The sequence below is a fragment of the Aythya ferina genome (assembly GCF_964211825.1).
Source record: "Aythya ferina genome assembly, chromosome: 24".
NCBI lineage: Eukaryota > Metazoa > Chordata > Aves > Anseriformes > Anatidae > Aythya > Aythya ferina.
The window spans coordinates 736,564-761,815 of NC_140322.1; the positions used below are offsets into that span (position 1 = coordinate 736,564).

Genomic DNA, 25,252 nt, shown 5'->3' on the forward strand with positions numbered 1-25,252 from the left:
CGCTGCCCCTCGGCTGCAGCGGGACCGTTACCGCTCCGGGGCCCCTCCGCCAGGAATCCCAGGCATCCAGGCCGGGGGCGCGGAGGCTTTTTTGTTCCACTCCTAGGAACGAGCTCGACGTGGAGCTGCCGGCTTCACAGCCAGAAATTCTTTTCCTATTTCCTCATAAAGTCACGTGCCAAAAGCAAGCCAAGTCTTCCCCTAACACATCTCCTCCCCTGCTCCCCCGTCTCTAAAACCATTAGGGAAATATCCAGCAAGTCCTAAAGCCAATTAAAAACCTGCCGTGTGCCTGGCCTGAAGACCTGAGCTGGAGCTCGTGCAGGTTCCCCAAGTCACCGGCCGGTCGGCATTAAGCCACCAAGCGCCACCACCGGGGACAGAAGTCACGGGGCTGAAGGGGGCCGGGGAGCACAAGCCTGGCTCCAGGGTGCGAAGGAGGGACAGGGCAGGGCGCTGAGGTCCTGTTTGAATTTCTGTCCTTTCTGCTGTCTGAACGGCTCTGGTATGTGGAGCCCTGCCAGCAGCGATCTCTGTTACTGAAATAAACGCCTGATAGAGCTTCCAGATTCGCAGCCCTGGGGGCTCAGGGGAGCGTGGCTGCTGGTCTCACAGAGAGCCGGACCCGTGCTTCGGGGGCAAAGGACTGGAAGGGCCACACCAGGACCCCGAACGTGGCTGTGGTTTAGTTCACAAATCCTCTCTGAGCAGCCTCACTGAGCCAGGCACAACTTTGGGTCCGAGGCTGGGGACGCTGGCGCCACTCTTGGTGGGGACACTGGTGTTGGCAGCGGGCTGCCCCCTGCCAAGGGGGGACCAACGGGTGCTGTGAGGGTGCCACCGAGCAGGGCACGGGCACCCAGAGCCACTGCCTCCCCCGGAAACCCGCTGGCCTGAGGGTGAGGAACCTCTGCTAAACCCCCCAGAGGCTGTTCCAGACTTGCTCGAGTTAGAGAGGCCCCCAGAGCGACCTGCTCAAAGGGGAAACATCCCCGTTCATCCCCCAGACCCACACTTTTCAAGCCCTCCTCCTATGGGCACCGTCTCCGGGGCGCGGGGACCCTCCCGTGGCCGGGTGATGTCTCCTGTTTACGCCTGCATCGCATCCTGCCCGCCGCCGCGGCGGCTGTTTACACGGGGAAGCAGTATTTGGAAGCCGACGTATTTTTAGCTTTCTTTTAATGCGTCTCAGCAGCTGGAAATGAGGGACCTGCGCTGGGAGATGATCAAGAGCCCAGAGACAGCTCCAAACCGCTGACGGACACGTTGCTAATGAGCCTGGCATACCACCGAGCACCTTCCTCATCCTCGGGGCTCCTCTAATCCTCACCCTGCTGCCAGGCGCCAGCTCCATGTGCCCTGCCCGTCCTCGCCGAGCCTCTCCGGTGGCAAGGGGTGGAGGGCAGAGAGCTCCTGGCTTGGCCCGGTGGGGTTTGCTGAGCAGCCCCGTGGATGGGCGCATGGGGTCCTGGCAGGGGGACGAGCCCCACGCTACCACCTGAAGCTGCTTTGAGGGGACTTGGAGGGGTTCAGACCCCGTCAGACTTCACGATGAGAGTGCAGCGCCACATCGCATGCGCCCAGCATCGGCCTTACAAGCAGCTCTTTAGGTTTCGCTGAGATTTCTGCTGGGGAGGTGGGGAGCTTGTGCCTTTTAGTCTTTGCTGCATTTGTCATTGAGTTCTGAGATTTCTTTATCTCCCTTTCAGTGCTGTTGCTCTCCTCCTAAACTCGCTTCTTTTGCCAAATCTCTGGAATTGGCGTTTCTGCGCGTTGCAAGGTACGCGGCGCTGCGTGGGCAAGCCCGGAGCCTGCAGCATGTTCCAGGCGCCCGCGCCCGGCTAATCCCATCCGACCGTGCCGTGCTGCGGCTCCTCCATCCACTGCGCTCACAGCCGACTTCAAACCGATTTCATGTCGGGCCTCAGCCACCACGCAATCCCCCTCTTCAGAGCCAGAAGGGTTTCGTGATGCGAAGTGCGCCTTTCAAGCAGCGATTTGCATCCTGCAACCCATCAGGTCTCTGGCATCCACAGACACCTCGCAGGGCTGGGGGAGGCAACCCACCTCCGTGGGGTCTGCACGGCCGCAGGAAAGCGTTCAGGGCAGGGTTGGAAACCAAACTCTTGGAGTAACCTTCTGCAGGGTGGATGTGCGGATGCAGGGAGCACCAAATTTCTCGTTGTTTCTTTAGCAAGGGTGCAAGAGCTTCACTGAAGCGCTTTTCTGCAAAGCAGCCAGCATAGATATTGGTATAAATAACTCCTGAGCGGAGCCTGGAGCCCACATGTTACAGCAGCGATCAGACTCAGCCCTACAACTCGCCGTTCTGCACGCAGTTGCTGCGGAGCCCGGTGCTCCCACGACGCCCATCTGCGCAGCACCGAGTGCCCCGAGGCACCCTGCAGGGACCGAGAGGGGAAGGCAGAGCCCTGTGCCCACACTGCAGCGCCCGCTTCTGTCCTTGGTCCCCCTTTTTCCCTGCAAATCCGCCCTGTGGCTGTCCCTGAGCAGGGGGCAGCGGGGAGAGGCACGGGACAGGGCGGTGAATCAACAGCTCCGCAGGCTGTGTAGGAAGTGAGGTAAGTGCGTTATCATCCCGAGAATCCTCTGGATGGGAGACATTTTAAATCACTCCTTCGGCAGAAGAATTGGCAATTGTTCTGTGCGCGCTGCGGTGACTAATCCGAGTCCGAGCCGTTCCCCACGCGAAGTCTGCGTCTGCTCCAGCCTCTCCCTGTCCCCAGCAGAGGATGGGGACAGCCGGGTGTTGGGGGCAGCCACGGCCTGGATTCTTGCCCTCTTTTGCTTGGCCCTCACAGACCATTGCTTCCACCCTCCTGGCTCTCCAGGGCTCACGCAAAGCCGGTATTTTTAGTGTCTCCTGGAAACCCTGCGAAGTGTCACCACCACCACCAATTAACGAACCCTCCTCTGGACGAGGACAGGCCCTTGCCCATCTCCCCTAGTGCAGGCTGGCAGGGAGCTGGCAGAAGAACCAAGGCATGCACAAGTGGGTGGCTTTGGAGCACTGACCCGAGCTGACTCCTGAAAGGGTCCGTTTGATCACAGCATAATTGTTTTATGGTTAAAAAAAAAAAGAAAAGAAAAGCCTTGTAAAAGCCTTGCTGCGATTTGGTCAGTCTCAGCAGCTCTCAGCTTCCCTCTCTTGTTCCCAGCTCGCATGGACACACGAGATCTGCTCCTGAAGCTGCCTGCAGGTTGCCACCTTCCCAGTGACAACTCAAGGTCAAAACTCAGCCACCGCCTCCTGACGAACGGGCGCGCACCGGTGAGGCTCCCGTCGGGGAGGACAAGCTCCAGGTACAATTTGCTCTTCCCTTATTTGAGGTGAATTCCTTTCCAAGGAATGAGAAGGCTGCGCGCTGCAGGAGCCACTCGGGCTCAAGTGTCTCTTCTGTGACCGTGTTTGTTTGCAGGGCTGCAGATTAGCGGGGCAGAGGCGCGGGGCGAGCAGCGCCAAGTGCCACCAAGGTGCTGCAGCTCCGTCGGGGACCGCGCCCCGGCGCCCAGCAGGTTTATCACCCCTTTTCCAAGCAGGGAGATGGTGCCTTTAAGGCAGCTTACCAGCTGTCAGAGAGGAGGCATTTTTGCGTGTGTTGCTGATGCTCAAAATACTAGGCAGAGATACTTTAAGTAGGCCTGGAAAGCGTTCAACAAGAAGACACCGCCGCGCAGCCTGTCCCCGCTCCCAGCCCCATCCCTCCCAGCTGCTCGGGACGGGACGACTGCAAGGAGCCACGCGCATTCCTCTGGGGGCACATAAGGGTTAAAAATACCACCGGGGGCTGCGAATCGTCCCCTCTGCCACCGCCCCAGCTGGGTCCACAGCCCTTGGACCCGCAGCCCTGGCACGGCGGCCGATTTTCCTTTGCACATCTTTGGGAGCAGCTCAGCAGTGGCAGAGCAAACCCCAGAGCAGGGGACAGAGCCTGACCGATGGTCCCCGAGGCCTGGAGGTGTGTGCACCTGGTCTTGTACAGGAGGAGCACAAAACACTGCTCACGACCACGCTCTCCCCCAGCCCGCAGAGCAGCGTGCTCTGCAAATGCAAATGGCATCAGCTCCGGGAGAGAAGCCACCCGTTTCGGTCAGCCTGCAAACTAACCCACAAAGCGCAGAGCCAGGCAGCCACAAACCCCTGCCCGTGTCTGTCTCTGCCACCGGTGCCCCTTGCAGTGACAACAGTTTCTTTTTCCAAGCAATTGGAGCTCCGAAGAAAGCAGATGCTGTCCTGCCTCGACGTGGGGCTGCAATGAGCTCACTGCTCCTCATTGCTCCTTTTGCTTAGGGTGACGTGGGGAGGGCCCGGAGCAGAATTAGAAAGAGCAGCATCTGAATGGGAAGATGACTAATGCTGCTCAGGTCTTCACTCACTAGCTGCATCACCACTCCTGGGATTTCTTTCCCTGCCTTTTTTTTTTTTTTTTTTTAAGTAGACAAAGGGGTTCTGCAGGCACGGGGGCTGAGGGCTGCGTGGGCCCTGGACGACCTGACCTGCTCTAAAATAAAATGGGAGCGTGCCACAAGTTAGTGCTGTCCAAGGGTCCTCCCTCCCCCGGTCCTCGAGCACAAAAGGTTTATTGGCACGAAGCAGCCTTGCCTAAGCACAGCACGTTGAGCAACCCTGCCTTCAAATCACCTCCCCAAAAGAGCGGCTGCCAGAGGAGCAGCGGGGAGCTGGGCTGTGGGGTGCCCCGGCACGCCGCGGGGTGCTCATCCCTCGCTCCTGGGGGGCTCTGGTGGCTCAGAACCACCCCCGGCATCCTGCCAGCCCTCCCGGTACAGCCGGTCTCGGCTGAGGTGGTGATGCCTTCGTGCAGCTCGGCGCTGCTCCCTGCATGGCTGGGGCTTGGGGCGAGATCCCGGGAGCGCCGCCTGTGCCAGCCGCGGCAGGTCCCGGCTCGCCGGCATTCCTGCGCCGTGCCCCCGCGCCCGGAGCAGCTGCAGGAGGGGGGTGCCGGCTGGGAAGGGGCTCGGCCGTTCCCTTCCTCGTCCCCTGTCACCCACGGTCCAGCCGCGTCCGGAGGCACAGAGGCATCCTCCTCCCATCCTCCTCCCCCTTCGGCATCTGCACCGGGGCAAATGTGAAAGCGACCGTTTGGCTGTGGCGACAGGTCTGATGCTTTTTTCCTGGGTTTCAGCTGGGGTAAAGTTCCTCAGACGCATGCAGAAATCATTTCTGGACTGCAAGGCCAAGGGGGAACGAAGGCACTCTGCCCAGCTTCTGCACTCATCCCCAGCATGGGGAGGAAAGCCTTCCCCAGAAGTACAGAGCCGCTCTGGCACGCTCCTGCAGGAGGGGCAAAGGCTGCTTTTCACTCCCAAGCCTTGTTCTATGCTGTAGTGAGCCAAAAAAACGCTCGCACCTCTGACCCAGGGAGCATTGCACAGCTGTGCATTACTGTGCTCTATTGGTGAATCAGAAAAATGAGAGCTTGTCCAGAACCAACACGGTGAATCCAAACAGGGTCTCAGCTCACTATTCAAAATCATCAGTGCTAAGTACCAGACAGGCTTTGAAAGAAGAGTTCAAAATCCAGCGTGTAAAATGTAAGCAGCAAGTAAACAAAACCAGGCAGATGTCTCCCAAACCCACCGGAGAATGCAATTCCATCGCCTTGCCAAGGCCCAGGCTGACAGATGCGCTTTGGGCAGGTGGGACAAGCCCATGCCTGGGGCTTTCTGGCACCGCCATGGCAAAAGAGCAAACTGCAACTCTCCTTTATCCTCAGCACAACTTTGGCTTCCCAATCTTTGGGAAAAAGGACTGAAATTCTCGCTCTTCTGGGTCAGAGGTTGCCGCTGTGTGAGGGCAGGCTTCGGAGAAAACCCCAATGTCTCGGCATGACCCCGCGTCGCTCCTCCGCACCCAGGGAGTAATTCCCCTGGGGAACTCTGCTGTTTGCTAAACTGAATCAACGTAGCTGTTATGTTTAGTAACATTTCGACTGTGGCTCATTTGATTTCAGTCATTAAAATTTAATATTACTGTGAGCTTTGAGAAAACCAAGCCAACAGCAGAGAGGGCGGAGGGGGAAGAAGCGCCCCAGCCCGCGTGCTCCCAGCAGCAGCTCTCGCTGGTGGCTGCCTCGTGCCAAAGAGCACAACGCGCTGTGTGACGCTCGTGGAGATGGCACGGAAAGGACTTTCCTGTTTTTAGTACCCGTTTATACAAAAAAGGGCTCCTCAGAGAGCTTGCGTGTGTTTACTGCTCTCGCAAGCGATGCCAAGCCAGCCTGCTCTTCTCTGAAGTGAAACCACGGCCCGTGCCCCTGCACTGTCTGCTCCTGTGCCTGTGAGCTCCGGCAGCACCATGCCCTATGATGGAGCTGAAGCATCTCATGGGGTGAAGCAATACCCGTCAGGATGTCCACATAAGCACAGCCTCCAACCCTCAGAGATGCCTCTCAGCTGCATTTATCTCAGCATAAAATGAGGTGGTGAACAAGGTGACACCTTCAGGCCTCCTCCAGCCGGGGTTCTCCCAGCCCTCTACCAGCCCCAGCAACTCGCCTTGACCAAGTTATTGGGGCCCAGGGAAGGCTCTTCCCCTGTGGGGCAGCTCATGGAGTGTTTGCAGGCAGGAAAAGAAAAATACGTGGGAAGTGTCGAGTATAAGCTGCTTCAGAAGTCATCTGCCTTGGCCTCAGCCAGCCTTCAATACCTCTCCTTTGATTAAAATGGGACACAATGAGCCCAGAAGTGCCCACCTTTGTCGGGGCTGCATTGGCAGCGTGCCGGGAGCCCTGGGGCCACGCCTAATTTGCATCTCATTTACACAGATGTTCATTAAAATTGATGCCTTAAGACATGCTATCTGCCCGCTCGCACCCCCTGGGCAGGCAGAGCGAGCCCCTGGGGCTTCTTGCTCCTGTCCGGGGGGAGCCAGGCCTGCGTCGCCCACAGCAGCGGGGCTCAGGTGCTGAGGAACCAGAGGCCCCCCAGGGCAGTGGGGCAGAAGCGGGGCCCCTGGCCAGTGCTGCCTGAACCCCTTCCATCACATCTGCCCACAGGCAGAGCCCTAAGATGAGGCTTTACCAATATCTGCTCTGCAACGCTTGTGCCTCACATAACAGCGCCTGCTCTCTGGACAAACCGTGCACGGGAGGAACGCTGCCACGTACCAGCACCATCCACCATTGCCTCTCCCCCACATCGTCCTCAGGCATTACACAGCACAACCCTATGCTCAGTGCCACCACTTCCACTTTTCCCATGAAGCTTTCCACGAACCAAGACCCCGCCGCGGGCTGCAGGTCCCCTCCCGGCCCTCACACGTGTGGCACCGGCCCCGCTAGGCCTTGTGTACTGCACGGACACTGCGCCAGTTACACAGACCAGGAAATCCTTTTCGGATATATTTGCTGCAAAGCAGCTGTAGGGTGTTCAACACGGAAATTAAGTCCTTCCTAAGCAATACAAGTTTAATGCAGAAGGCCGCCCAGCACAAGAGATAACCGCAACACAACCACGTAAGCTGGAGTTCGCCCTGTTAGCAACGCTGCCGAGCTTTTTTGGACAGGCAGCCCTCAAAGCAGAACTACCCCATCCTGGTGAGGGGTTCACAGAGCTGCCAAGTGATGGAACGGGATCAATTAGCCATGAGATGAAAAGTAAATGGCTGTAAAAATGCCTCCCCCTCCCGCCCGCCACGATCACCAGGAAACGGGCAGCCAGATGTAAATCAGCCCAATCATCAGCTCCCGAGCACATCGGTAATACAAGTTTCACAGCGAGAGAGTTCCTAAGCAGTATTCATGTAATTAATGTAGTGTAACAGCATGACCCAATAACACAGCGCTGTATTTAAAAAAATCAAACACAATCAACTCTTTTCTCAACATTTCCTGCAAACCTTGATGGTCCTGAACAGATCTGTGCTGGAAACATGAAAAGCCCACAACAAAAATCATCTCTGCTTGGTTTCTTTCCCCATGTGTCCCCCTTCTCCCACAGCTCATCTCTGGCTTTATTTGCACCCAAGGACCCCCAGATGGACATACATGTGTCCCACAGAGCTGAACAACAAGTGGGAAGGGTGGGTCCGGTAGAAAGGCCTATAGGATGATCTGATCTGGACGAGGCTCTCAGACAACACCAACAGCTCAAACGGACTCAAAAACATTCCTCCCTCCCACAAAACGTAAATACCAACCACCTCCAAAAGCCCAGGGGGTGCTGGCATATCAACATTACACACCACAAGAACAGGGAAAAAAAATTTTCTGCTACCCACAAAGCCTTGTCTCTTCCTTTCACTGCAGACTATCAAGTCCAGCAGTTGATTTTATATTCCCCAGAGCAACAGTAGTCTACTGCACCCAAAATGCCGACCTAGCAATGAACAACAGTCACAACAGCTTGAAGAACAGAGGTCCTACAAAAAAAGACCACAACACTAGAGAGAGCTTCTAACACCGAATGCCATTTAAGAAATGCTTTAGCGTAAAGACTTACCTTGAAGTCTGCCAACTGCTGGTTGATGGTTTCAACCTCTGTTCCCACCACCCACTGCAAGGCCTCGTTCTCCTCTGCTGCCGTTGTCATGTGGGTCAGCTCCTTCAGCCTGCTGTAAAAGTCCTCGACACGCGACAGGGTCGTTTCTACCTGCTCCTGACGGTTCTTGCCTCTCTCAGTCAGTTTGCTGCACTGTTTGTTCAGCGTCTCCAATTCACGTTTCAGTCCTAATAAATCAGGGCTCCCTTCATCCTCGAGCATTTTCTTGCATTCACTTTCAGAAGCCTCAATGTCAGACTTCAGCCTGTGGAGCTTGCCCAGGAACGTACGAACGTCCTCTGCTTGGGACTGAAGGCTGTCAGAGTCTCTCCCGATGGGGCCCATGCTGTCTAGCTCATCATCAAGATCTGCCAGTTGAGAGAACATCTCCCTGACCCGACTACTGAACTGGCCGATCCCTTCAAGTTTGTTTTCCATGAGCACGCAGCAGTCATTTACTTTCTGCTTCACAGCTTTAAAGTCCTCCTGAGCCACCTCAGCTTGGTTTAATAGCTGAGAACAGTCAGACCCATCCGGGGCATCTTCTACTAGACCTTGAGTGAAGTTTTTCAGATAATCCACTTGTGGTTCCAGGGCATGCAGCACCTCCTGCTGGGCCCTGAGCTTCTCCAAGTTCTTGTTGCTGCAGGCTTGTGGCCCGAGTGCATCAAAGATCTCCAGCTGGTGCTTTGCCCCTTCCAGCTTCTTCTCGATGTTCTTGAAGCTCTCTTGGAACTCCTTGAGCCTCTGGGACATTTCGTCAAGGGAGCCCGTCTTGGCTTGCAGCTCTTCTGTGATGGCATCCATCTTCTGATTGATCCCAGCCTTCTCGTCCCGAATGTCATCCTCATCGGTCTGAGAAGCATCGATCAGGATGTCAGCAGCGCTGTTCAGCATCTCCAGCAAGGAGCGGCGCTTCTCCACGTCGCTCAGCATGGCCTTTGATCTCAGGAGAGTTGCCTCCAGCTGCACCGGATCCAGAGTCACTTCCAGCTCTGACATCTTTGCCTTGCAGTCCTCCACCCAAGGCAGGAGGTCCTCTGTGTGCCGTTGGTACTTCTGAGCTTTCTGCAAGCAGTCCTTGAGCTTAGAGTGTCTGTCAGCAGCCTGTTTGCTAAGCTCTTCCCAGTGTGTTTTGAGGCTGACCAACTGGTTTTGGAGAGTGGTCTTCTCCTCCCCAGGCTGGACAGAAAGCAGCAAAGATTCTCCCTCAGCTACGATCATCTCATAGGAGCCGCTGTGTTGGTTGAGACTCTTCTGGAACTCCTCTTGTTCCTGAATTTGGCTCTGTAGCCTCTCAAGTTTAGCAGAAATGGGTTGGCTCTGAGCTTGCTGGCACAGTTTGTCATCTAGCCAGGTCCTGAGTTCATCAAACATATGCTGGAACTGCTGGGAACTTGCAAGCGCAGTCTGCAGTCGGTTCATCCGGTCGGCTGGAATGGAAATAAGATTAGAACGCAACAATTAAGCTGGAATCAAATAAGCAAAGTGCTATTATTTAAAATCATCTCAGATGCACCAACTGTGTTTTGATTAACAGGAAGGAGTTTTCCATTGCATCACCATCATTTTTGCTCACTAATTCATGTATTTCTTTGGAAGTATTAGGTAATGATAATGCAGTAATCTCAGTTCTCCCGAGCAACTTCTAAACACAACCTCTTAGAAACCCGAAGGGGAATCCCAAGATTAGAAGGCAGCCACTGCACCTTCTCTACTCCCCATTCTGAAGTTAGAGACCTTTTTTTTGAACAAAGCCTGCCTGGCTACTATGTCCAGGAGTGAGAAGTCTCCTCTGCTTAGTGCCGCTTTAAACACCCACAAAGCACCCCGCTAAAAATGATAAATAGTCCTTCCCTTATTATTCCTAAAAACCCAGTGATGGGTGAACCCTGTGGCAAAAACCAAGGGGCAAAGTTCAACACCTCGTAACCAACTTCTCCATGCTGTCTCACCTGCCAGGTCTTCCAGCCCTTTGAGAGGAAGAGCCACGGTCTCCAGACGTTTCCTAAGCTCATCTTTCAGATACTGCTCCCCGATCAGAACAGACAGGTCATCACAGAGGGTCTGAGCCTCTGTGATCTCCTCTTCCAGCTGCTCCAGGTCCGAGCGGATCTCACTGGTTTCCTCCAGCTGCTGTTTCACGGCATCGGGCTGCGTGCTGACGGCAGACTGGCTGCTCAGGCGCTGCCCAACCGCCTTCACCTTCTCGGAGAGGCCCTGCAGGAGCTCCTGGTACTGGGTACTCTTCACTATGGCTTGATCAATTTGGCTGGAGCGGGAGTTGAGGCGTTCTGTTAGCTCGGACCATTTCTGATTAACCCCTTGGAGCTCTTCCCGCACCTGGTTAGTGGATGGAGAAACATCTCCAGGGCCAGTTAGGATGCTCTGAGCTGCCTGGTTGAGCTGCTCATGCTGTTGTCTGCGAGCTTCAAATTCCTTCAGCATAAACTGGAACAGAAATAACATGAAAATGTTTGCGTAAAACTGACAGCTCTGAGTACACACAGTCAAAACAAACCAGACCTCCAAGGGTTTTATCCAGCCCACAGAATCATTAGGAGCAAATCGAGATGTTCCTGGGGTGGGACAGCAGTTGGGCAAGGGATACAGTGATTTATTGTGACCTTGTAACTTAAAAAGCTGGGAGGGGTCTGAGACTCCAGTGACAGAGCATTCTGCTCTCTCTCTTATTTGTCCTACTGCTGTGTAATGTAACGTAAACTGGTTAGATGAGAAGGAAATGTAATTATGTTAACTGGGGCATTTTACTTTATGCTGAGGCCGGTTACGGACATGTTAGTATTTGGAAGCAGTAGGCAGGGAACTGGCTGCCAGACAGTGCCCCAGGTGGAGGGGCAGCATTAGCAAGTCCTGCAGAGCATCAGCACAGGTCTTGTTTAAAGCAATTTTGCTCCCCAGGAGGGGCCAAGTGATTCACTGATGAGTCAATCCAGTGCAGGGAACTGAGTTCAAGCACTGCACCCATCTCACGTTATTCACAGCAGTCTGCAGTCAGCGGGGTTTGGTGGACTTGGAAGAGGAGCCCTGAGATCTCCCACCTCACCCAGTGGAAGCGACACCCTCCTTCCTTGTCCCTAACCCACCGTGGGGACATGTGCACAGCCCCCAGCTCACCTGGACCTGCTGCTTCTGTGCATTCAGCATGTTCGGGTCGATGGAGAGGGGTCCCAGCACGCTCATCATGAGCTCCTTCTCCATCAGCCAGGGCCGCAGCTGCGCCTCGGCAGCCTGGAAGCTGGCCAGTTGGTTCGCCGACTCCTCCAGCTTCTGCTGCCGCTCGGCCGTTGCCTGGCTGGCTCGCTCCCACCTGCAATCTGAAGCAGCGGCTGCGTTGGTGCTGGTCGTGCTCCCCTCCACCGAGAAGGTTTTTCAGCCTCCCCGTGGTTCACCCAACACGGGAAACCTCCTCAGCATTTCTAGCGTGGCTCTAGTCACTCTCCATCTAATAAGCCGTTACCCATTTCTAATGGCTACGTGGTCTTGAAGCTCATAGAAAAAAACCTCGCAAGCAGGATTTCTGCAATCTAGTCACTACTGCCACGAGCTCGTCTGACCTTGGGTGAGCCATCTCACAGCTCTGGCTCAGAAACCAGCTCCGATAAATGAGGATACTCTCATGTGTATCAGTCCTCAAACAGCACATTCAGATCTCCTGGACGGAGAACTCCGTAAATGCGTTCCTGCTATTTCAAAGAAGAGAATCTCTGGGCTTCTTTTTAAATACACAGTCTTGTTTAGTCAACATTGCATTACCTAGGATATCCTTGCTAATGACTAGAATTTTATATCAAGCAGTGAAGCTTTTAATCAAAGTAATCAACTCGTGCTTTTTTTTTTTTCAGAGAGGTAATTTAAGGAGGCAAGTCTTTAAAATATACATCCATCATAGAGATTTCATTAATCATGACAGTGCTCATCTCTGGAACACCTTGTACACCAGACAGCTTGGAGATAAGTTCGCTATTTACTGAATTTTAATTAGAAGTGACTCTGTTCTGCTGTGACTTTGGAATCGTCCTGCAGTCCTGAATCACTTCTAACATAATGTTTCAAGACAGAAGCCTCACTAGAGTGCTTCAGGCACTTACTCAGGTCTTCCTGCATCTTCTTCCAGTTTGGTGCTTCCGGAGAATCTGGATATTTCTCCAGCAAGCCAGAAAGTGCCTCCTTTACCTTCTGGATCTTTTCTGATTTCTGTTCCAATTCAGCCAGAAATGCCTGGAATACAATCATTTGAACTTCTTTAGAGACAGTGCAAAAGAATAACATCACCGAGGAGGAATGAAGCAGGAGCTACAAGCTGGAGTTGAACAGTTTCTGTTCTTTGCTCTTCATTAGCAGCATCATGAGCTAGCTTGGCTGCAAGAGCAGAACAGAGGGAGATTGCTTCCCAGAGAAGCTGGGGTGGCCCAGCAGCAAGGGCTACAGATAAGTGCCTCTCCTCTGAGCCAAATGCCTGAGAGCAACAGGTCTGAAACCAAGAGGGTTGAGCTCAGCGTGCCGGCTCCTGCTCCATGGACCCACCCGCGTTCCCTTCTTGGGAAAGCCCCTCTGCAGCCCAGGGCAGATCTGTGCTGCTCACACGTCTAACCTTGCTGCAATTAAGCACATCTCCAGGAAGCCTGGGGAGAAGATGCCCGATCCCAGTTGTGCTCTGGAAGAGGAGTTACCTTGTTGTGCTCGGCCTGGGCTCTCATCGTCTCCGTCTTGGTGGGCGAGGAGGAGGCTTCCAGCTCTGACAGCGTGCGCTCCTTTGACTCCAGCCACTTGAGCATGGCACTCACCTCCTCCTGCACCTCTTGCATCTTCTCCAGCATGGCTGAGAGCTGCTGCTGGCGTTCCCGCAGCACCACGCCAAGGCCCTCGTACTGCTGGGTGACATCCGACACATCGCACTGGATCTCAGTCAGATCTGTTGCCAAAAACAGCAGCCTGGGATGAGGAACGCTGCCCACCTTACTGCACTTCACCTGGACTCTCAGGAGCTAATCTAGCCCCGGGCAGCCACAGCCAAGCACCAGCAGCAAGCAGCCGTGCGGCCGTCCTGCTGCCTGCGGAGCGCTGGCAATGTCAGGCTATCAGTGCCCGGCACGCCGAGGGGCTCATCCCCTTGCACAACATTCGTGTGCTGACAGTTTGCAAACAAAGCAATCGCCTTCATGTTTGAGAGGCTGATGCAAGCTGAGCCCCACTCCTGCAATGTCACTGCCAATTCAGCGGTAAGTAACGTGACACCAAGGTATAAAGCCATTTTTATGCAGCTATTATCTCGTTGAACCGGTGAACTAACAGCAGATAACGGTCAGTAATTAAAATTGCTCTTCAAACTGAAGGGTTGGATGGCATTATAATCCCTGAGAACCAATAAATTTAATTGCAGGCCTTAAAACGATCGCCCGTTTATCAGCCCGTAACACCACCTGATGGGGTGCCAGGGGTTTGTCACTGCCCAGAGCCGCCTGCTGCCCTCCCGGCTCCGTCCTTCAGCCTGACCGCTGTCCCCGGTCACAGCCACCTGCCCGTCCCGTGGCGCAGCGCTGCTCGGAATTAGGAAGCCCATTTGCAGGCTCATTTCCCTTGCTACGGGATGCTGGTGGTGTCACATTGTGACTTCTGTCTCACGGATGGAAATGCACAGCGCTGCCAGCAGGCACAGACACAACGGACAGGACACGGCCCCAGCACGCGCGTGCCGGCACAGCGCTCTCACCTTTGCAAGTGTGGTATCCGTTCACGCTGCCTACCGGCCCTCCCAGAGCGGGCAGCACAGAACCTGAGCAGAGGGGACGGGGACAGACAGAGGGACAAGACAGACGTGTTAGGAATGCGGACAGCAAGCGATGAACACCAGGCAGGGCTGCCTCCACCGCCCGGGAGCGCCGCGCGAGGAGGATGCAGCCCGGCACGCGAGCCTGCGAACACAGCGTGGGACAACACAGCCCCCCCCGACAGAGCACGGCGGCACCAAGCACACGGACGGCACTGGGGGGCCGCTGCCTTGTGCTCATCAAGTCCGTGGGATGAGGTTCCTGCACAGCCCACAGCACTGGGGACACAGCTGTCCCCCCACGTCTCTCCGGATGCCCCAGAAAAGCTGCTGCCCTCACCATGACTTTGTGAATTACCGAGTGAGACCGCTGAGGCTTTATACTGCCTTCATTTAAAGAGATTAACTCCCCTAAAGAAATTAACTCCCCCATGTTCTCCTTTTCTTATGGAATGAATCTATTTATAGCTGCCTTGGTGCACAGACACGCTCTCTCTGCGAAGAGGCACCACGCACGATGCATCAGTGACCCTCTGTGGGACACACCGCAGACATCAGTTACTGTCACAGTCAAAAGGGGATTCTGCAGAAACGTCATCGAGTAAGCTTCTCTCTTTCTAACCACACATTTTAACGCTTTCATGGATGTAAGGGACTGCAGCTTCCAAATGTTACCCCGGGTTTGTACAGGGGAACGGTAACCTGCGTGGCAGCCCCCTGCGCTGGCGACATCATCCAACAAGCCTCAAGAGCAGGGAATGAGCAAACTCCAAATTAAAACTCCCAGGAAAATTTCAGGTTGGCAGCACGCACATATTGTGAACAGGTTTGGCACAGGCATCAGGTCAGCTACCCCAAATGCTAGAACCTTCAGTGAGCACTAGGACACAAGATACTGGATAACGTCACTGAAAGAGGAGCTGGGGTTCAGCTCACACTGCTGCCAGCTCCCGCATCCTTCACACACCCGCCTGCAGCCTTTCTCCCTAGTTTTCCTGGAGGCTTCCCACTGAGCTGAAAATCAAGTTAACCCCAACAAACAAACATAGACTAAATTCCCATAAAGGCCCATCAGTGAGGGGAGTCCAGAGATTTGTTCTCATGAGTTGGAAGACATCTTTTAGTTGGGTTCCAAACAAACCAGACATAATCTCATTGCTTCATAGACGTAAAGCCAAAAAGGAGACTAGTAAATCATGTCTGAATATCAGTCTTCAACTTCATGCAGATATGAAACCCGCATTCTGGAGTTTGATTAAAACGCCTCAGGCCCCAGGAGGCTGAAGCACACTGCCCTGCAGGACCCGAACCTCCTCTGCTTTGGCCGAGCATCAAGGCATGGCCATGAGCTGGGCCCGTGGCAAGCACAGGCTCCTTCAGTGCTCGTTACACTACAGCAAAGGAGGCCACACTGCCTTACCTGGCACTGGTGGGCTCAGAGCACATGGCCGATGCATAAATGCAACAACCTGACCACCGCTCTTGAGCCCCATGATACTTGGACCACCTCTGGTCCTCTAAGGTTTATTACAAGGGAGGTAGCCCCATTTTTTGCTTCATGTGGGCTCTGAAATGATGCTTGTGGAGCAGTGAGAGCGAGCAGAGGAAGCAGGCACGTTGCCAGCTCCCTGCAATGCCTGGCAAGCAGGGCTGCGACTCACCCGCCTTGCCCTGGCTGTCGGGGGCCGTGATCTCCACGATCAGGTTCTCCAGGAGGGTCCCCTTGCGGCCGATCTCCTCCACCTGCGGCCCCTTCCCCGTCCACTCCTCCAGGAGATCCTGTTCGGAGGCAAAGGCTGCGCTCACCTGTGCTGTCCCCGATGGAAACGGGGAGCCCGGTCCCCTCCGCTGTGAGCTGGTGGCACCGGGACAGCGCTGAGAGAACAGCCCCCAGCAAACCGCCTGCGTATCGCTGGGGCACACCGGCACATTGCAGACTGTGTGCATGGAGTGGGTGTCTCGGTGTGTATTTTTGCCAGTGGGAATCAGAGAGTAACGAGCTGTCCCCTGAGCAGTGTGTCTGTCACACCTTGTTCTCCCGCCTGCTGTTCCTGGGGGCTCCCTCCCACCCCGTGCTACCCAGCTGTGTGTGAGTGCAGTCCCACGGCTTTCTGCAGAGCCCCCGTGTGAACCTGCAGCTCGGAGCCCTGAGGCCACGGTGGCTCACAAGGATGCTGCTGGGCCTCCCAGCCCAGCCCTTGAATTGTCCTCATTTCAGGCATCGCCGGAGATGAGCGGAGGAGGCTGCCTTTGATGTCTCGCAGGGAGAAGCACTCAGCAAAAACTCGCAAATCCCCGACAAAGCAGGTGGGAAGGAGGGAAGGGAAATGAGGCTGTGCGCGGGAGGACCTTCACTCTGTTCCCTTGCCTGCACACCAGGGACCATGAAATGCCCACACACAGGGGGCTGCAGCCCAGCAGTGAGTGCAGGGAAGCCCAGGATTACATGAAAAACCCAGGAGAGCATGAAAAACCTCCCAGAATACTGTTTCCTGGAATTTATTCCATGTTCCAGGGTTTTCACACCAGCTGCCAACTTTCTCAATCTGTTTCCAGCTCCCTCTGCCCACCTGGACCTGCTGCCTGCATTTGTGCAGCTCCTGGGTGCCCAGCGAGGTCTCTGCGGGCGGCACTTTGCCCTCGCTCTCCTTCAGCCACTTCCTCAGGGCTCCAACCAGCTTTCGGAATTCGTCCAGTTGCTCCTGGCAGGACGATGCATCCCTTTCTCTGCGAGTGAAAAGGTTTCAGAGAGTCAGAGCTCGTGCTTTGCCTTGCAATTACCACCGCGTGAATGTAGCACAGTTGAGTCTCCAGGAGCCCGTCTTTTTATTATTATCATCCGATGTTGCTTAGGAACAAGCGCGCGCAGTGCCAGCCAAAACGGGGTGCAAGCTGCAGCCTGCCCCTCTCCGCTGGTGGCAGCTGCCCCGGCACTGCTGGCTCATGTGGAGCTCCCCTGCCAGCCTGCACCCCCTCTGCACGGGGCTTTTTGGGGAGCGGGGCTTTGGGGAAGGCAGGGCTCCTTCCCACCGCCCCAGGCACTGCCATCGGCTCTCCTCTGTTCAGCCCCTGGGGGGGGAAAACAAGGCAGCCCCTCCGCCTGGCTCCCCCACTGACCACAGCTGTAGGCAGCCTGCACACAGCCGGCCAGAGGCAGCACGCTGCGTGGTGCTGAGTTGCTGGGGATTATCAGGAAATTCCTCTGCCTCTTCCCATCGCCTCCCTTGCATTCACCAGGGAGTTCGGAGATGCAGCCTGCGAGGTGTGCCCTCCCTGGGGACGCAGGCGAGCTGTTGCTCCAACCTTGCTCACTCTGACTCAAGTTTAGGATGCTGCTAAAAGCTTCTCCTTATCCCCACGGTGAGGGGCTCTGTGGACACAGCCCTGCTGCGTCACCTCCCGCAGAGCCCGGGGCCAGCCCCGACCCTCCGGCAGCACCCGCTCCCCCCCGGGGTGAGATGCTCCCGGCCGCAGCACCGAGCGGTGGCAGCCCACACGCTCCGAGACGCACGAACGCCGGCTCCTGCGGCACCAGGAATTTTTCACAACGCCCCCAGCCAGGCTTTTTTTAAAGCGTCAGCTGGAGCGAGCTGCGTTACGTCTCCTGGTGTGGGAGGAGGGAGGCAGGAAGAGTTCGCTCGTGCCCCCCTGCGGAAAGGAGATCTCACGGGGGCTTGCTCTGCCTGCAAAGCCTCCCGGGGGGGCAGATGGGGCACTAGGACTCACCTCTCCTCTGCCACCTTCTGCAGCTGCAGGAACTCTTTCTTCAGGCTCTGCAGCTTCTCCTGCTGCAGGGAGGCACCGGGCGCGAAGCCGCAGGAGCCCAGCTCTGCAGCCAGGTGCTCCAGGGCCGCCAGGTCCTCCTGGTGCTGCCTCAGCTCCAGATTCAGCTCCTGCCAAGAGCAAAGGGTGATGCCAACCATGCCCCCACCAGCAGACCTGGGCAGGGGGGACGAAGGGGACAGCTCTGTGCCTTGGTGAGCTGGAGACCCTCTGTGGGCAGTGCCATAAATTGCACCAGTGCCAGGCGGGTGGGCAGGGCTCAGGCCCACTGGTTTCTGAAGCTCTGGCTCAGCAAATTCCTCAACCAGCTGCAGGAGCAGGTCCCACCTTCCCTGGTGCTGGTCTGAGGCCACACAGTGAGTGTGATGGGGAAACCCAAACCAGACCAGGCCGAGCCAAACCCGCTCACAGCACAAGCATCCGGTTTTATGCCAGCTTAGAGCATTGCTGAGGCCAAACCATGCCCTGTAGCACAGCACTTGTAGGGAACCTGAGGGAAGAATCTGTGCAGCCATTACCGGCCACCAGGACCCACTGCATTGCCAAGGGCTTTGTCACATCCTGCACTGCACTTGCTGCCAACGCTTGGGCGGTTTTGCTTATTAACCCGTGGAGCCTTTAACTGGTAAAGCCTTGCTATATTTGGACTGGCCCCTACGAGACTGATCCCTTCAGAAAATCAGGCTGGCTCCAGGGAAATGCCATTCCCAGCTCTCCCTGCTGGAAACAGCCTCAGCTGCTCCAGCATCGCTCCAAGTGAGCAGCAGCCATGGGTCCTGCAGCCCCTGGTGGCCTGGGAGAACCAGGAAGAAATCACAACAGGGTGACACTGCCCTCGGAACCCTACACGGGTGGAATTTTCTCCCTCCCTCAGGCAGGGGAGCCACATCTCACCTGGATGTGCTGGGAGAAGCGAGCGATGTCGCGGTCAGGCTGGTTTCCAGATGCCAACATCCGCGCTCTGCTCTCTGTGAACTGCTGCAGCTTCTCTGAGAGCTGCTCGTACTGCTCAACCTTCGGCAGGAGACCCTTCAGCGCCTCCTCCTTCTCCTGCTGCTGCTGGCACAGCCTGCCGAAATGCTCCGTCACCTCGGCCAGCTTGCCCTGCAGGGCAGAGGCTGTGGCACTGTCCGCCGCCTCCGTGAACCGTGTCACCATCTCGCGGGTGGCTTCCAGGCAGCTCTTCTGCCTGGCGATGTCCTGCTTCAGCTTCTGTTGTGAGTACACACAGACAGGATGCCATTTTAGGAAGACTCGAGCAAAACTGAACTGGCACAAAAGAGACACCGCAGGCAGCCCCGTGTACTTGAGGCGAGGGAGACCAGGGCCCAGCCTTACCGCGTTGGTGGCCAGCGAGTCCTGGATGGAGGCGGAGGAGAGCGCAGCCGGCTGCTCTCCCCCCAGGCTCTTCTCAATCTCAGCCACCGACTGCAGGAGGCTCTCCAGGCTCTCCTGGACGCTCTGGGACTGGGCGATGGATTTCTGCAGCAGGTCTGAGCGCTCGGCCATCTGCTGGGTGAGGCTCTGGTAGCGGCTCACGATGGCATCTGGGGAGATCAGCACGAAGAGAAGTAAATGGCACAGAGCTCAGCTGTGTTAGGCTTCACGCACCCTCCCTCCTGGTTTGCTTTCAGTCTCTCCCAACCACCCCTGCTGACACCGCTGGCTGCTTTCAGCTGTACCTGTTGTTTCCTGAACGTGTCTGTGGTCAGGGGCCGGCTCTCCTTGTATCTCCAGGAGGGAACGAGCTGCTTTCTGGAGCTTCTCCACCGGCACCTGATGCTCAGCGAGGTTTCCTTGCAGCTGCTGCTTTGACACAAGGCAAGACAAGACAACATCAGCAGCCAGTCACACACAAGAGACCTTCACCCGTGGGGAGCCCAGTGCTCCACTCAGACCCTGAGGATCCTTGTTCAGTTCATCAAAAAATCCCACAAATAAATAACACAGGTTGGACAGCCCAACCTTCCCCCCACATCCTGCTGGGACATCCAGGGGCAGCAGCCCCTCGTCCTTGTGCTCAGCACCTCTCAGAACAGCCTGGCTCCACCTCATCTGCAGTGCGGGGACTTCCCGAGCCCGCAGGCATACATTGCACTCAACCAGCAAAAAAGGCTAACAGATGGAATCTCTTCCAGTACCAAAGCTGCCCAAAGCAGAGGCCAAATTCCCGTACAGACTCCAGTGCTCCCCCCCAGGAGATCTCCCACAGACCACGTACCCCAGCGCTGGCGAGCTGCTGCTGCAGAGCGGCAGGATCTGAAGAAACCGTCTCTGAGAGCAGTTTCCCAACCGCAGCTTCGCTGTCCTGCAGCCACGTCCTGAGAGACTCTGCCACCTCCTGGAACTGCTGGTAGTGCTCCAGCAAGGTGCTCAGGTGGGAGCCAAGCTTGGTGCACTGCAAAGGAGCAACGAGACATAATGGCAGGGTGCTCACAAGAATGGGGCAACCTGGGCACCTCTACAAAGTGCACAGGAATCATTAGAGAGAAAAAACAACAAAAGAAACGTTCTTGTCCTGTGTTAAAGCAATTACAGGAAGCACCATGCAGACCAACACTAAGAATTACTCCTGCACAAACCCCAGAAGAAGACAATTCCTTGTCCTCCAAGCTATGTGCATGCTACAAGTGCAGCCACTCTTGAGGGAAGCCTCCCCCTGCCATCACTGCTTGTTCTACACACACACGAGGAAAACAGCGCCCGAGGTTTGACTCCCAGCCTCGCAAAGCCCTCCCCATACCTTGGAGTGTAGCGTGGTGTATCGCTGGGTCGCATCCTCCAGCTTGCTCTTCACCACGCTTCCCGAGGCCAGCGGCTGGGACCCTGCATCCCTGGCAGCTCCCTCAGCATCCAGCACCTTCTGCCCCGACATGGTGACAAACCGCAGGTCCCCTTTGTGAGAGATCACGTCTTCCGAGAAGCTGCCCTGCCGCAGCAGCAGCTGCCGGAGGGACGCGGGGTCGCTGTCCCCTTTGGACATCCCCTCCAGGTCCTGCTCCGCTTGCTTCAGCCAAGCCTCGAACTCCCCGTGGTCCCGCAGGAACTTCTGCAGCTCGTCCCGCAGCACCTGCACTTGCTTCAGCCGCGTCTCCGACTGGCCGAGGGAGGCCGCGTACCGCTCCTTCAGCTCCGCCAGCCGGCCCTGCAGCACGGCCCTCTCCTCCCCGGGCAGGCTGTGGCCGTGCTTGTCCAGCAAAGCCTGCGCCGACTGCGTCGCCAGGATGACATCCTGCTGCTGGGACAGCAGCTCCTGGTGCTGGGCCTGAAACACGCCGACAGGCAGAGGTGACTGAGGGAATCTGCACCCACACCACCAGCAGCAGGCTCACGGGTGGACGCAGCAAGGCGCTGCAGTGCCCCCGTGCTCTGGTGCTGCCAACAAGGCAGGGGAACACCCCCGGGGCAGCAGACGTAGCCCCCTCTCATTAGGGGCACTGTGCTCTTGTTACCCTGGCTGCACTGTGCCATGGGACACATCCACCACACCAGCCCACCAACGCCCAGAACTCATTCTCCAGGCTGGGCACAGTCTTCCCGAGTGTCCCATAGGGAAAACCACCCCGAGCGAGTGCTCTGGAGGCCAGGCAGCTGGAGGCAGTGTGTGGCAGCACTGAAGCCTGCTGTCACACTGACAGGCAGGCAGCTAGCTTGGAGAGGGACGAGGTGGCAGCCCTACCTTCAGCCTCTCGTATTGCTCGTCCAGGTTCTCAGCAGTGCTGTCTGCTTCCACGACGTGGCCATCAGGGACGTTCCAAGCATCCTGCCCTGCTCGCACCCCTGGTGCTGGCTCAATGGGGTGCGGTCTGTACTCCAGGAGCTCGCCCTTCTGCTCCAGAGATGCCACCCAGCTCAGAAGGGAATCGATCTTATTGCTGTTCTCCTCCAGCTCTTTGGCTGCTTTCACCTGAAAGCACAAAGGCTCCCGGTAAGAATGATCCATTTCAATCATATTCAGCAAACTGCTGCATGGGGGACGGACACAAAAACGAAAAGAAGAAAAACCCTGAACTGTTTTCCAACTGCATCGAACACCTGAGACAGAGACCCTCAAAACACTTTGTGACTTTGATAAGGAGAGGGTACAAAGAGGCTGTGAACAAACTTGGCCTCTGTTATGTTGCACTTCTCACCCTGCTACAACCCAGGGTCCCAGGCAGCCCCAGCCTAAAGGGCTGTGACTCCATGTGTACAGGTAGAAACACAATTCATGAGCATGTGGAGATGCCCAGCACTCACACTAAGGGCCAACCTAAAGGCAGAGTGAGTAAAGACAGAGTGAGATGCTTTGTACTGCCCCCAGCTCCCCCACAGCCAGCTCATCTGTGCCTGCTGCTCTCAAGGCACTTCACCAGGGAGCAGTGTCACTGCCTCACCCCACCCAGAGGACAGCCAGGGAGGAGCAGTAAGTTCTGTTATGTTCCATCGCCCAGAAGAAAGCCAGAGCCTTGAACGAATCTGATTCTACTGACCAGACCTCACTTAGCATCTCAGCCAGGCCCAGGGGCTGCAGCCCATCACGTTACCTTTTCAGTCTCCTGCTGCACCGCAGCAGTGACAGCGCTCTCCAGCTCCTTCTGGGCCATCTCTGTCCTCTCCTGCAGGGACTGGTACTGCTCCTTGGCACGCCGAAGCTTCTCTTGCAGTGCTGCCAGCTCCCCAGGCTCCATCTTTGTCTTGTTCTCCTCCAAGAACTCCTCTGTGGTTTTCAGGATGCTGGCGAAGGAGGCGGCTCGGGTGTGCATGTTTCTCTGCAGCTCCTGGGCAGGCGACAGCACGATGCCGTGAGGCGCTGAGTGCTCCCAAGGCAGTGCCAAGCCCCCCCAGCCTCCCAGCCCCCCTTTCCGAAGCACTGACCTTCACGTCGCTTTGCCTCTGCTGCAAGGTGGACAGGTCTCCTTCGCTGGCTGCTCGCTGCTGCTCGGCCAGCGTGTCCTCTGCTGCCTCCAGCCAGGTGCTGAGCTCGGCCAGGTTCTGGGCGCGCGCTGCCTGCTGCTCCTGCAGCGTCTGCGGTCGAGAGCAGAGGGAAGGGAGAGAGGGGACAGTTAGTACCGGGGCTGCGCTTCCACCATGCACGTTGCTGAAAAGCAAGGCAAGAGGTTACAGCTGGAGCACCTTCCTGGAGGTGAGGATGCAGCACAGAAAGCAGCTTTTGCAGCTCTCCCGGGGCTCTCTCCCCCTCTCACATTTACACGCTGCAGGAACGGGGCTGAGGTCCAAGCCCCCTTCCAGCAGCAGTGCTGGGGGACCGGAGTTGTGCAGTGCACGTTTGCCACCATTCAAGCAGGTTTCTCTGTTTCACTGTTTTAGGAACCCCATCCAGCTCCACGTGGAGCTACGCTCCAGTTTACATGGTCCTCTCTTGGGAGAGCTCAACCAGAAATTTCTGTGCCTTTTCCATTCAACCTTACGAACATTAAAACTGCATCAGAACCTCATCTAATAAGAGGTGAGAACCTGGCACCAGGCAGCACCACTGTGGAGCCCCACACAACCTAAGGCAGGTTGGCTTTTAGACACTGGGGTTGGAGAGGGAGCCCAGGAGAGAGAAAAGCGTTTCTGTAGCCGATCCAGCTCCTACATTTTGCTGCCAGAGCACAACACAGAAGCGCCTGTTTGAGCAATTGAGCATGATGTGACCTGAGAGTCCCTGCAACGTTTCTGTTCCCTTCCCCAGGGCAGAGAAAAGTTTTTGAGTTTCACTGGGCATTTCAGCAAGGTGATGTACAAACTTGTGCAAAACACTGTGCTTGGTTCTCACAGTCATAAGATAAACAACAGAAGCAAATTGAAAGAGCCTTCTTAAGAGCTCTTCAGCTGCAAAGCGAGTTCTTCCTGGGTTAGGATGGGCGCACACTCAATCTGAAAAAGCAAAGCAAACTGGTTAATATACACACACACTCCAGATGGGACAGGCAAGAGTTATAGAGAGCAACTGTTAATAAAAAAAACACATTAATACTGTCTTGAATAAGAGGATCCATGCAGTGATGAGCGCTGCATGAATGCAGCAGAGACCTGGGGACTTGCTTTTGCAGCTACCAGCTGCCTTGATACACCATCAGCTGTTTCTTTAGGTCAGCAAAACCTGTCTTGTGTGGTGAAAGTAAGACACTAAAACTGCCGGCTGCCTGTGGTGCCAGCTCTGCACAGGGATTTTCTGGTGGGGTTGCAGCGACCAGGGTTTATTCTACCTGGCCCAAACCAACTCAGTGCCTAGCAGAGGACTCCCAGCTGTGCTACCCGGACCTCTGACAGGGCTCAACCTCAAGGGAGGAAAGGAACTTTCCACTTGGGAGTTACGTGGTAGGAAGAAGAAAGACTTTAGAGGAAGCTCATGATGTGCAGTGGGAAGTCATAAACCGTGAGTGGCATGCACGTGAAATCCCAGATACGAGGTGTCTCAGCGCACACTCTTGTGGCTGGAAAAGTGTTGGAGTGAGCAAACTGCAGCCAGGAAGCAGCTGTGCCACAACCTTCACCTGATCTGTCTGCTCCGCTTGCTGGAGACAGACCTGCAGGACCTCGACCTGCGTCGCCACGCGCTCCGACAGGTCCCGGAACGCCTTCTGCAGCTCGTTGAGCAGCCGCAGCAGCTGCCTGCTCTGCTGAGGGGTCAGGTCCTGGGCGTGCTCCGAGATAAGGAACTGGATGTCGAAGGCGGTGGCATCGAGCTGAGTCTTGGTGTCAGCGAGGGGCTCTTTCAGCTCCTGAAGGGATGAGAAAAGACCCGTCAGGCTGAACTGCTCTCCACTGCCAGCTTCTGATGGGGCACACAAGCAGCATGGGCAGCAGTGTGTGCCGAAAAAAGCCCTGTGTCACTGAGCGCTGTACTCCATAATCCCAAGGGACCCAAAGCACACAGCACTGAAGTGACAGAGCCTTGTCACAACAATTCTTCAATGCTCTGCTAAGCAAGGCCTCCAGCACCTTGCCAAGAGACTGCTCCTGCCCTGCGTGTGAGGCTGCCCCTGAGGACGATCCAGGTCCAGAGCTGCTGGCAGCCCTGCACAGTCTGTGATGACCACGCACGGTACCAGAGGCTCTCAGCCTTCAGTCCCCTGACTCTGACTGCCCGCAAACAGGAGGTGCTGAGCTGTCCAAATCGTGAGAGCTGTTACTACAAGACGAGTGGCTGTGGAGGGAGGCCTGGGCTCC

The 25,252-nt window shown here is 56.1% G+C and overlaps 1 protein-coding gene and 1 long non-coding RNA gene across 2 annotated transcripts in view; one reads left to right on the top strand and one right to left on the bottom strand.

Moving 5' to 3' along the window:
- The window catches only part of MACF1 (microtubule actin crosslinking factor 1), a 136,260-nt gene that overhangs the window by 42,297 nt on the left and 68,711 nt on the right, over positions 1-25,252 (bottom strand). Inside the window, exons 40-57 of the mRNA XM_084496861.1 lie at positions 24,571-24,804; positions 22,952-23,101; positions 22,621-22,854; positions 21,774-22,001; positions 20,838-21,359; positions 20,316-20,492; positions 19,777-19,900; positions 19,433-19,641; positions 18,989-19,306; positions 18,038-18,204; positions 16,882-17,038; positions 15,973-16,090; positions 14,255-14,317; positions 13,215-13,456; positions 12,633-12,762; positions 11,659-11,858; positions 10,476-10,971; positions 8,482-9,953 (exon numbers count right to left, since the gene is read on the bottom strand). Of these exons, the coding sequence (XP_084352987.1) occupies positions 8,482-9,953; positions 10,476-10,971; positions 11,659-11,858; positions 12,633-12,762; positions 13,215-13,456; positions 14,255-14,317; positions 15,973-16,090; positions 16,882-17,038; positions 18,038-18,204; positions 18,989-19,306; positions 19,433-19,641; positions 19,777-19,900; positions 20,316-20,492; positions 20,838-21,359; positions 21,774-22,001; positions 22,621-22,854; positions 22,952-23,101; positions 24,571-24,804 (5,241 nt within the window). The remainder of the gene's footprint in view (positions 1-8,481; positions 9,954-10,475; positions 10,972-11,658; positions 11,859-12,632; positions 12,763-13,214; positions 13,457-14,254; positions 14,318-15,972; positions 16,091-16,881; positions 17,039-18,037; positions 18,205-18,988; positions 19,307-19,432; positions 19,642-19,776; positions 19,901-20,315; positions 20,493-20,837; positions 21,360-21,773; positions 22,002-22,620; positions 22,855-22,951; positions 23,102-24,570; positions 24,805-25,252) is intronic.
- LOC311423259 lies at positions 1,023-4,550 on the top strand. Its single transcript, XR_014685612.1, has 2 exons — positions 1,023-2,582; positions 3,180-4,550. It is a non-coding gene; the product is annotated as an uncharacterized lncRNA (long non-coding RNA).